Source organism: Trichomycterus rosablanca, chromosome 4, assembly GCF_030014385.1.
Source record: "Trichomycterus rosablanca isolate fTriRos1 chromosome 4, fTriRos1.hap1, whole genome shotgun sequence".
NCBI classification, from domain to species: domain Eukaryota; kingdom Metazoa; phylum Chordata; class Actinopteri; order Siluriformes; family Trichomycteridae; genus Trichomycterus; species Trichomycterus rosablanca.
This window is the reverse complement of record NC_085991.1, coordinates 33,428,802-33,440,735: the sequence shown is the minus strand read 5'-3', so window position 1 is coordinate 33,440,735 and position 11,934 is coordinate 33,428,802. Positions and strand designations below refer to the sequence as shown.

General features: G+C 42.6%; 1 protein-coding gene and 2 long non-coding RNA genes across 3 annotated transcripts; all 3 read left to right on the top strand.

Annotated features, from left to right (window-relative positions):
- Positions 1-222: 222 nt before the first annotated feature.
- Positions 223-1,202, top strand: LOC134311603 (uncharacterized). Its single transcript, XR_010011453.1, has 3 exons — positions 223-448; positions 529-669; positions 797-1,202. It is a non-coding gene; the product is annotated as an uncharacterized LOC134311603 (long non-coding RNA).
- Positions 1,203-6,854: 5,652 nt separating this feature from the next.
- On the top strand, positions 6,855-7,834 carry LOC134311602 (uncharacterized). Its single transcript, XR_010011452.1, has 3 exons — positions 6,855-7,080; positions 7,161-7,301; positions 7,429-7,834. It is a non-coding gene; the product is annotated as an uncharacterized LOC134311602 (long non-coding RNA).
- Positions 7,835-10,372: 2,538 nt separating this feature from the next.
- On the top strand, positions 10,373-11,475 carry LOC134311923 (putative nuclease HARBI1). The gene is made up of 2 exons (XM_062993572.1): positions 10,373-11,044; positions 11,137-11,475. The coding sequence occupies exons 1-2, from the start codon at positions 10,373-10,375 to the stop codon at positions 11,473-11,475; spliced, it is 1,011 nt and encodes a 336-aa protein (XP_062849642.1).
- The last annotated feature ends 459 nt before the right edge of the window (positions 11,476-11,934 follow it).

Genomic DNA, 11,934 nt, shown 5'->3' with positions numbered 1-11,934 from the left:
GGCAGTTGTTCACCCAATATTTTACTTAAAGCTAAAGTTGTGTAGATATGGATTGGCATTGGCCAGTTTTACCTGGGTTATATCCTTGGTTTTAGCAGTTGTGTTTGTATTTCTGGACTTTAGCCGTGGTATTTATGTATTTCTTATACCTATTTCTGGACTGCTTATAGTAATGTTGTGTAGCGAGTGGCCCTGTCGTTGGGGGCAGTGTTGAGTCCTGGTGAGAGTATAAAGCTAACGAGTAAAAAGTGATGGCGTATACCACGCTCTGTTGAGGGTAGTGGGTGAGACGCCGAGAGTACCAGGTATGTAGGCGGGAAATTTGATTTGGTTTTAATAGATTTGCTTGTTGTTACCGTTCGTGTGGAGCGATAACAAAGCGTTATTATTATTTACCTCGTAGGTACTTGGATGTGGTGGCCAGTTGTGGTGAACGTTTTCTACAGAGGTAATTTGTGGGATTTTGGCTGGTGATTTTATAGTTGAGAATGTTATTAGCCGTTAAACGGGTTATATGTATTTTCACAGTGTGTGTGCGTGACGCAACTAGCAGTGGATATACTTCATATTGCCTCGTGTTAATTTGGAGTGAAGTGAATACGACTGGGACTCGTTTGTTTTAGTGCACCAATGAACTGTAACATTAAAGGCATTTAAACAGCGATTAAGGTATGTGCTTGTAGTAGCATTATAACATTAAAATGTATTTGAGCATAGAGCATGAACGATAAAATATTCTTAACGTGTTTAGCTAGGCTCTAAAGTATTGTTTTGTGTTTTTGTTTGTTTATTGTAGAATGCTGGAGTGAATGTAGAGCGTCAGCCGCTGTTCTTTTCTGCCTGTTTTCTTTGTTTTATGTGTGTTTTCTTTTGTATTTTGTAATTTTTATACGTAGGTAACCACATTTGTAATGTGGTTCTTTTAAAATTGTACCAGTGTAAAGCCACTTCCAGAGGAGTAAGCGGCTCCAGTAATAGTCTTACCCCAGCCAGACTAGTTTTAAAGCGTGTGGGAATTGTTCACTATAATTACATTGAATGTCCAATTGTGTAGTGGTCTTGCAGTGTTGGACTTAAAGGTTGAAGTGTAATGGAATACTTTGTGATTGGAGTGTATGTTGGGTACTCGATATGGTTAGTAATAGTATAGCACACATTAATAGTTCTGGCTAGAGGTGGACTACTGGGGTTGCTTTTATACACTAAATTGTTAATACTAATCCAAGTGGCGATCTTATTGTTTTTTAGTGTTATAATAAAGAACGTCATATTGATTTCTCTTTGTGACGGTGTATTTATTGGTTTGGACTGGAGTTCCCCTTATCTCCAGGTTTAAACTAAGGGGTGGCGTTGTCGGTTAATTTTATTTCTGGGATAGCCGTGCTACAATCTGGCGTTTGTCGGCAGGATTACGTGCGTGCTAATATTTTTTTCATTGTTTGATGTTAGTTATTTATTTTGTTGTTTTCTTTTTGGAAGTGGCTAAGTTTTATTTTTAAGGTTGTGTATATTTTGTTTGGCAGAAAAGAACAGTGGTTGACAAATAGGGGATCCAATGGAGGAAGAGATGGAACGACTACGGCAACAAGTGTTGCAGTTACAGACTGAAAATGCTCGTCTCGCTAGAGACCCTGTGCCAGGACCCTCACAGCGAGTTGAACGATCACCTGAAGCGATGGGACAGACTGTGTATATCACTAGAGAACGTAAATGTTCAGTGTTTTCTGGAAAGGGCCCTGTAGTGGTCGAAGATTGGGTTGGGGAAGTTAGACATTGTATTTCTGCACGTAATATGTCTAGCGGTGAAAGTGCTATTTTTATTTATGATCATTTGGAAGGTGAAGCTCGTACAGAAATTAAGTATAGGTCAGAAGAAGTTAGAAATAATGCAAAAAAATTTTTAGAGGTCCTTTTAGAGGTTTATGGATGTTCACAGTCTTATGTGGTTCTTCAACAGCAATTTTTTGATAGAAGACAGAAAGAGGGTGAGTCCTTGTATGAATTTTCCCATGCTCTCATGGCTTTGCTAGACAAGGTACAGAAAGCTAACTCTACGGCTGTGGCGGATTATCAGGTTGTCTTAAGAGATCAGTTCTGTGAAAATGTACGTGATCTTATGTTGCGTAGAGAGTTGAAACGCTTAATACGTGGTGATCTGTCTTTGTCCATGTTAAAAGTACGTCAAGAGGCCATTCGTTGGGTAGAGGAGGGACCGTTTAGGGCCCCAGTTGTGCGTGGTCCCCCACGTGTGTGTGAAGCTTCAGCCTCTGCTACATGTGAAGGTGTTTATACCACTCAAACCGAGCTTTCAGAGTTAAGAGACCTGGTTTTGAAACAGCAGGCTCAGTTAGATCTGATAGTCCGGTCTCTCAGGCCCTCCGGAGGACCTCCAAGTGAACCCAGAGCAGGGCGTGTGTTACTTCCCCGTACATCTGATGGAAGACCTATTTGTCTTAAGTGTAACCAGCCAGGTCATATAGCCAGACATTGTCGGCCTGCTAGAGTACCGCCACAGTCTCGTACTGACAGGGATGTTGTTGGTTCCAATGTGTCGGAAAACTGACACCCCCCACCGTGCAGAGTCACGCGGTGGGAGGGGTTGGTGGCGACTCTAGCATAGACATTTACCAGTGTCTAGTAGGTTCTTGTCCTACAATAGACGTTCTAGTGGGGGGTGTTAAAGTTCCCTGCTTAGTTGACACTGGTTCTATGGTGACAACATTAACAAATATGTTTTTTCATGAACGTTTTGCTATGGCAGAGAAGGAGAAACTTCGTAAGTGTGAATGGCTTGGGTTAAAGGCTGCTAATGGGCTCGATATTCTGTATAGTGGTTACTTGGAACTTGATGTAGAAGTTATGGGAAAATATATTCCAAATCGGGGTATATTGATTGTTGATGATCCAGCCAGTCCTGATGTTCAGTGCAAAAAGAGCATGATCCCTGGGGTTTTGGGAATGAACGTCATTGGGGAGTGTTATAGAGAATTGTTTAAAGAACATGGTACAGCTTTGTTTCAGACTCCCCCAGTGCAGTCGGCGGCCCCGGCACTCCAGCGTGCACTGCGCCATTGCCAGCAGATGGAGGCTATAGTACAAGCTGATGGCCCGAATAAGGTGCGAGTGCAGAGCAAGAATCCGTTTCGCATTCCAGCAGGTACGATGGTTTTGACTCCTGTTACATGCCCCCAGCTTTACTGTGTTACTAGTATGCAGTTTTTGTTGGAGCCTTTGAATCCACAGGAAGGTAGTTTACCTGATGGTATTTTAGTTTCCCCATCTCTGGTGCACTTTGAGAGAGGTACAGCCTATGTTCCCTTTTAATGTGGGACGTAGTGATGTGTGGCTGGTTCCTCGTCGTGTTCTTGGTACTATGCAGTTAGTTGACCTTGTAAGGGACCATGCTCCTGTAGATGTCCCATTAGGAGCAGATGGTAGGTTCTGTGTAGCTTCAGTGCTTGCTCATAATGTGGTGCCTGCATGCGTAGATTTTAACTCGCTAAAGCTTTCATCATTTGAGTACTTGTCTCTAGGAGAAGCTGCACAAGCAGAGGCATTACTGAATAAGTACCACATGGTTTTTGCTAAAGACGAAGGTGACCTTGGCTGTACCAGTTTGATAAGTCATGAGATTCCGATGCTGGATAACATTCCAGTTCGCCAACCTTATCGACGTATACCGCCTTCACAGTATGAGGCTGTTAAAGCCCATGTTAAGCAGCTCCTCGATAGTCAAGTCATAAGAGAAAGCAGTAGTCCTTATGCCTCTCCTATTGTGTTAGTTCAAAAGAAAGATGGAAGTATTCGGATGTGTGTTGATTACCGCCAGCTTAATGCTAAAACTCGTAAAGATGCTTATCCCTTACCCCGGATTGAGGAATCTTTGGATGCACTCACAGGGGCTAAGTGGTTTTCAACTTTAGATTTAGCTAGTGGGTATAACCAAGTGCCTGTGGCAGAGGGGGATCGGGCGAAGACTGCCTTTTGTACCCCATTTGGGTTGTTCGAATTTAATCGGATGCCCTTTGGGCTTTGTAATGCACCTGGCACATTCCAGCGGTTAATGGAGCGGATGTTTGGGGATGAACGATATCAATCTGTACTACTTTATTTAGATGACGTTATTGTCTTCTCCAGTAATGTTCAGCAACATCTTGAGAGGCTTGAGACTGTATTTTCTCGTTTTAAACAACAGGGCCTTAAAGTGAAGTTGGAAAAGTGCTGTTTCTTTCAGAGAGAAGTGAAATATCTGGGGCATGTGGTTTCTGGGCAGGGTGTATCAACAGACCCAGACAAAGTGGCAGCTGTGCGGGATTGGAGAAGACCTACTTGTTTGGCGGAATTGCGTTCATTCCTTGGGTTTGCCAGTTATTATCGTAGATTTGTGGATGGGTTTGCTAACATGGCAGCACCCCTGCACCGCCTTGTTAGCCAGTTGGTTGGGACCCGGAAAAAGGGTAAAACCCCTAATATTCCACTCGTAGATAGATGGGATTTGGAATGTGAAGAAGCCTTTGAGCGGTTGAAGACCGCTTTGATTTCAGCGCCGGTTTTGGCATATGCTGATTTTCAGAAGCCCTTTATCCTTGAGATTGATGCCAGTCATTGTGGGCTTGGAGCAGTGCTCTCACAGGAGCAGGAGGGGCAACGGAGGCCAGTTGCCTTTGCAAGCAGAAGTCTTAAGCCCACAGAACGGAATATGAATAATTATAGCTCCATGAAGTTGGAATTTGTAGCATTGAAATGGGCAGTTACTGAAAAGTTCCGTGAATATTTGCTTGGAAACTTTTGTGTGGTTTTATACCGATAATAATCCACTCAGTTATTATCAGACAGCTAAGTTGGGAGCGGTCGAACAACGTTGGGCCTCTGAGTTGGCCTCTTTTAATTTGGATGTGCGGTACCGGCCTGGAAGAGTCAACACAAATGCTGACGCATTGTCGCGCCAGCAGGTGGATCATGTGCATTCAGAGACACCAGTACAGGCCCCAACGTTGGAAACGGCCTTTGCAGTAGGATCATGTCCAAATCAGGGGGCGACTCAAGTTGAAATTGTAGCGCTTCCAGGGCGCTCCCGGGCGGATCTGGCCATATTGCAAGCTCAAGACCTAGTTATCGGCCCTGTTTTGGAGTTGTGGAGAAGTGGGGTTCTGCCAGAGCACAGAGAGAGAAGTATGTTGTCTCGGGAAAGCCAGGAGCTGGTAAGACAGTGGGATCGATTGGTAGAGCAAGAGGGTGCAGTCTATCGTCGGGTCTATTCATCAGATGCAGGCAAAGAGATTTTGCAGTTAATTCTTCCACTAAGGTTACAGAGAGAAATGTTTTGTAGTCTTCATGACGCCCAAGGCCACCAGGGGGTAGAACGGACCCGTCAACTCTTGCGAGCGAGGTGTTATTGGCCAGGTATGACGAGAGACGTGGAGCAGTGGTGTAAAGAGTGTGAGCGGTGTGTGGTAGCCAAAGCGGTTCAGCCTAAGGTGCATGCCTTTAGGGGAAATTTGTTGGCGTCACAGCCACATGATCTTGGCAATAGACTTTACGGTGATTGAGCCAGCAAGTGATGGTAGAGAGAATGTTTTGATTCTGACCGATGTGTTTTCTAAATATACTCAAGCCATCCCTACTAAAGACCAGCGTGCTGCCACTGTAGCAGATGTTTTGGTGAAGCACTGGTTTTATTTGTTTGGTGTGCCACAAAGGATTCATTCTGATCAAGGCCGGAATTTTGAGAGCTTACTTATTCAACAGCTTTGTAAGATCTATGGAATAAAAAAGACCCGAACTACCCCATACCACCCCCAAGGTAATGGGCAGTGCGAACGGTTCAATAGAACATTGCATGATTTGCTCCGGACATTACCTATCGAGCAGAAGCGATATTGGCCTAGGTATTTGCCTCAAGTCCTTTTTGCTTATAATACCTCTGTCCATCAGTCTACCGGTAAGAGCCCTTATTATTTGATGTTTGGTAAAGAGCCACAGTTACCAGCCGACTTTTTGTTGGGACAGACGCAGGATCCTGTAATGGAAGGGGGAGTAGAAGAGTGGGTGGATGAGCACCAGCAGCGCTTGAGACTTGCTTATCAGCAAGCACGTCAGCAATTGGAAGCACAGGCTGAGCGACGTAATCGGGCATATAATGCCCATGCTGTTGGTCCAGACCTACGAGAGGGACAGTTGGTGTATCTTAGAAAGCGTAATGTTCAAGGTCGGAACAAAATCCAAGATTATTGGGATTCAGTTGTGTATCGGATTGAAAAAGCACCACAAGGGAATGGGGTAGTATATTCAGTCACCCCTGCCCATCAACAAGGTCCCATTAGACATGTACATAGATCCGAAATTCGTCCTGTAGTCGGTGCTGCTCTGCAAAGTAACGTGGAACTGGAGGAGCTGGTTGATCATGGCGATCAAGAGGGTGAACCATGTTCGCACAATGAGTCTGAAGAAGAGGAGTGGGTTCTTCAGGCTGTTGGGGCACAGAGTGTAGCCCCTAGTGACCCAGTGAATATTGTGGGACTGGCAGGGCAGGGACCACAAGGAGGTGAATCGGAGACCGAGATGGTACCTACTGGAGGCGAAAGCCTGTTGTTAGAAGAGATTGAGCCAGGGCTCAGGCGGACAACTCGAGCAACAGCTGGTCAACATGCAAACCCGTATAGGCTTCCACGATCTATAGCCCAGCAAAGGGAAAATTGAAGGCCGGATATTGATTTGATGTCTTATTGTGCTCTCGTGTACCAGTTAATAACAGTTATTTTTTATTGTCAGTTCATCGCCGGGTCGACGATGCATTTGGAGGGGGTGGAATGTAGCGAGTGGCCCTGTCGTTGGGGGCAGTGTTGAGTCCTGGTGAGAGTATAAAGCTAACGAGTAAAAAGTGATGGCGTATACCACGCTCTGTTGAGGGTAGTGGGTGAGACGCCGAGAGTACCAGGTATGTAGGCGGGAAATTTGATTTGGTTTTAATAGATTTGCTTGTTGTTACCGTTCGTGTGGAGCGATAACAAAGCGTTATTATTATTTACCTCGTAGGTACTTGGATGTGGTGGCCAGTTGTGGTGAACGTTTTCTACAGAGGTAATTTGTGGGATTTTGGCTGGTGATTTTATAGTTGAGAATGTTATTAGCCGTTAAACGGGTTATATGTATTTTCACAGTGTGTGTGCGTGACGCAACTAGCAGTGGATATACTTCATATTGCCTCGTGTTAATTTGGAGTGAAGTGAATACGACTGGGACTCGTTTGTTTTAGTGCACCAATGAACTGTAACATTAAAGGCATTTAAACAGCGATTAAGGTATGTGCTTGTAGTAGCATTATAACATTAAAATGTATTTGAGCATAGAGCATGAATGATAAAATATTCTTAACGTGTTTAGCTAGGCTCTAAAGTATTGTTTTGTGTTTTTGTTTGTTTATTGTAGAATGCTGGAGTGAATGTAGAGCGTCAGCCGCTGTTCTTTTCTGCCTGTTTTCTTTGTTTTATGTGTGTTTTCTTTTGTATTTTGTAATTTTTATACGTAGGTAACCACATTTGTAATGTGGTTCTTTTAAAATTGTACCAGTGTAAAGCCACTTCCAGAGGAGTAAGCGGCTCCAGTAATAGTCTTACCCCAGCCAGACTAGTTTTAAAGCGTGTGGGAATTGTTCACTATAATTACATTGAATGTCCAATTGTGTAGTGGTCTTGCAGTGTTGGACTTAAAGGTTGAAGTGTAATGGAATACTTTGTGATTGGAGTGTATGTTGGGTACTCGATATGGTTAGTAATAGTATAGCACACATTAATAGTTCTGGCTAGAGGTGGACTACTGGGGTTGCTTTTATACACTAAATTGTTAATACTAATCCAAGTGGCGATCTTATTGTTTTTTAGTGTTATAATAAAGAACGTCATATTGATTTCTCTTTGTGACGGTGTATTTATTGGTTTGGACTGGAGTTCCCCTTATCTCCAGGTTTAAACTAAGGGGTGGCGTTGTCGGTTAATTTTATTTCTGGGATAGCCGTGCTACAGTTGTTTTGCAGTGTAGCGACACTGGCAACATTAAAGCAACCCAGTCCCGGTGAGGGGCAGAGAAGGGAAATGCATCTTAAAAAAGTAAAGGCTTTTAAAACCATTACATTAACCCTGGTGGTATTTATTTTTCGTTTTTATCCATACATCGGAGTAACACTTCTGTGGTACCGTCTGCCTTTTGAAATATACTGTATAGCTAATACAATTGCTTTATCCTTAATGTATTTTGGATCTATTGTTCATGCACTTCTCTACATTTCACGATTTATGAAAATACTGTGGCGCCGGCGAGTAGGAAGGATAGCGTCGGGGCCACGAGCGATCTGCCTTTGGCAGTTCACTCAGTGGTTTTGGGACAGACACCCATTCATACACACAAACATTCATACAACAGACAAACATATAAGCTACTTACCCAGCCCTTACCGCAGCCACCCTACTGGGTAAAGCCTGTGCTGGGCCCCTAGTGGCGACGCTACATTGCCCCCTCCCTAATGGTCAACCGACCCGGTGACCAACTCACCAGCGTTCACTGGGTGGCTCCTCGGCCGAACCGCACCCCATTACACTGCCGAGTCGCCGTTGTACCCACTGCTGCACCTGGCTTACTGGAATGCCCCCGCAGCAGTACCTGGGCTAGCGCAATCGGACAGACCGGGCATATTGGCCCACCGAACCACCAGAGCCACCCAAACACCACAATCCCACTTCTGACATCAATGTGGCGCCGGCGAGTAGGAAGGATAGCGTCGGGGCCACGAGCGATCTGCTTTTGGCAGTTCACTCAGTGGTTTTGGGACAGACACCCATTCATACACACAGACATTCATACAACAGACAAACATATAAACTACTTACCCAGCCCTTACCGCAGCCACCCTACTCCCAACACCGGGATACACGGCTACGGTGAGCTTAGACACCACTGCTGCAAGGCTTTCTGGGTAAAGCCTGTGCTGGGTTTAAAAGCATCATGCTGGGAAAGATAGGCTTAAAATCTGTTTACATGTTTACGAGTTATTTTAAAGTTCTTTCTTTGTATATTGTCTGTAGTAACTGGCTGGGTGCCAGTACAAGTTTACAAGGCTAAAGGTTATAAGGTTCTGTAGTTTTGTTATACAGTATACAGTCATTTTCTTGTTTAATGACATACTGTTGTATATCAAAGGTAAAAACTACTGTAGGCTTTATGCTAGAAATTTATATTGTATATAAATATTGTTTCACACTGTGGTGACATTAGCAACACTAAAGTAATCCAGACCAGGTGTAAAGTGCTGAGAAATATGCACTTTAAAAAAATAAAGGCTTTTAAAATCATTACATTGAGCCTGGTATTTATTATTTCATTATCCTCACTTAACTCTGGATCTGTCATTCATGCACTTCTTAACATTTACGATTTATTAAAATGCAATGCAACATGCAGGTGTAAAGGCAACTTCTACTAGAAAGAGTAGGTTTAACTGTTTGGAATGTTTATGTTTCTGACACTTATTATTCTATAACACAAATCACTGATTATTTTAGAATAAACATTTAAGTTATTATATACTGGAGCCCACTTCAATCAAAATATTAAATTTAATATCTAATTGTTAAACAATACTAATACAGTTCAAAAATATTGTTTATGTTATTGTTCTTTTTTATATATTGCCTTACCTGGGTGCAAGTATCAGTTTATATGAATAATTAAATTTGTGTTAGATTTCTGTTCTGTAGTTCTGGGGTGCGTTTCCCAAAAAGTTCGTAACACTAAGTACTTTGTAACCTCGAACTTACGAACATTCTTAAATTTACGAGTGTTTACCAAAACCCTTCGTAACTAACGTAGTACTTACAATCATTCGTAAATTATGAGTAGTCTGACCCATTCGTAACTCACTAAGTACTTTGTAACTGGAAGTTTGCGTGCACAAAAACGATAAAAGCAGCTAATTTGCTTTTTTTTTTTTAATCACGGACGTACTGGTTCTATGAACAGCAACAGAACCATTATAAAAATAAAAAAATAATAAACATAAATGTATTCATTTAATCATTTTATTAACGTGAGAAGATTATATAATGTTTTTTTAAGTACATGAGTTCATTTGTTGGTGTACACATTTAAATAAAGAAAAAAAAAAAATGTCAGTGTTATAATAGCGGTAATAGTAAATCAGTCAATATATTCTTTGTGAAGTACAGGCAACAAAATGGCCTACTAAGCTTGTTATCACTTAACCAATCAAATTGACTAATTAATTATTTGCTCAAATAAGTAACCTGGAGTAGGGCTAGTACGAAGCACTTGTGTGATAGTTACCCAAAGTAAGGCACTGCATAGTACTTATGTGATAAACATGGCAGCTCTGCAAAGAATATTATTTCTTAATCAGAGACACCATTTAAGACGACGTCGACGTAATCCAAGAGACCGGGTAGTTCGTCTGAATGCAGCTCATCGTTTAAATATCAACCCATTACATCTTTCTGATGATGTGCTGTGTGACAGATACCGGCTTTCTAGGGGTGAAATCATGACGCTACTTGGCCTAGTGCAGGAGGAGTTGACAAGAACAACCAGGAGAAATTTTGCCCTTAGCCCAACCATACAGCTACTAACGGCTCTTCGATTTTATGCCACAGGTGGATTTTCGCAGACTCTTGGTGATGGCCATAGGCTAAGCAAAGCAGCTGTGTCAAAATGTGTGCATGCTGTCACTAAAGCACTGCTGCGCCATGCACCAACATATATAACATTTCCACAAACCAGGGATGCATTGCATGAAACCAAAACAGGTTTTCATGCAATTGCAAACATTCCTGGAGTTGTTGGTGCAGTGGATGGCACACTGATACCCATACACACTCCCAGCCTTTTGAGTCCAAACTACATCTGCCGTAAAGGCTACTCAGCGTTGAATGTACAAGTTGTATGTAACCATCAAGGCCTCTTTACGGACATAGTGGCCAAGTGGCCTGGAAGCACTCATGACTCCTTCATCTGGGCCAATTCTGGAGTGTGTCAGATGGCAAGAAACAGTGCTTTTGCTGGTGGGTATGTACTGGGTGACAGAGTTATCCACTTCGAAGCTACCTTCTCACTCCTGTGTTGTATTTCCAGACCGAGGCTGAGGAGAGATACAACATGGCACACAGCAGAACACGTAGTATTGTTGAAAGAGCTTTGGGCATTCGGAAAATGCGTTTTCAGTGCCTACACAAATCATCAGGGGGGCTTAGGTGTTCACCAGAACGCAGCTGTGCCATCATTGCTGTATGTGCTATGCTGCACAACATAGCAGTTCATGCTGGTATAAGCCTTCCTGATGAGGAAGATGAAGAAGTTGAGGAGAGAGAAGTCAACATTCCTGTTCCTGCCGAATTACCAGGAGAGACAAGAGGACTTTACCAGGCTGGCTTGGAAACACGAAGGCAAATAATAAACAATGTTTTTGTCTAAAGTCTATAAACAAATATTTGGATAAGTGAGTTGTTGTTAAGTTGTTGTAAAAAAAAAAAATAAGGACACTAAGGCATTTTGTGCAAGTTGGCAGTAAACTTTATTTGTGCTCACCACTTGCAAGAAAAATAATAAATATGCATTGAAAAAAAAATGGCCTTGAATATTTGTATCTTCTACACAGAGTCTGTAGTAGTGGGGTCTGGAAAGAAAATTATAAAGTAAATAACACTGTGACAAAATGTGAAGCATTGTATAGATCCTTTAGTCAAATATCTGTATAGTCTATTTACATTTACTATTGCTATTTGTACCTCACCTTGTTCAGAGGGCAGTATAATTGGCACAGAAATAGATGGCCTGGTTAATTGAAACTCAGCCATAGACAGTTGCTTGGCCATGATGTCAAGTTTGGCCCTCTTCAGTTCAACCAACTCCTTGTGTTGTCTCTCTCTCTGT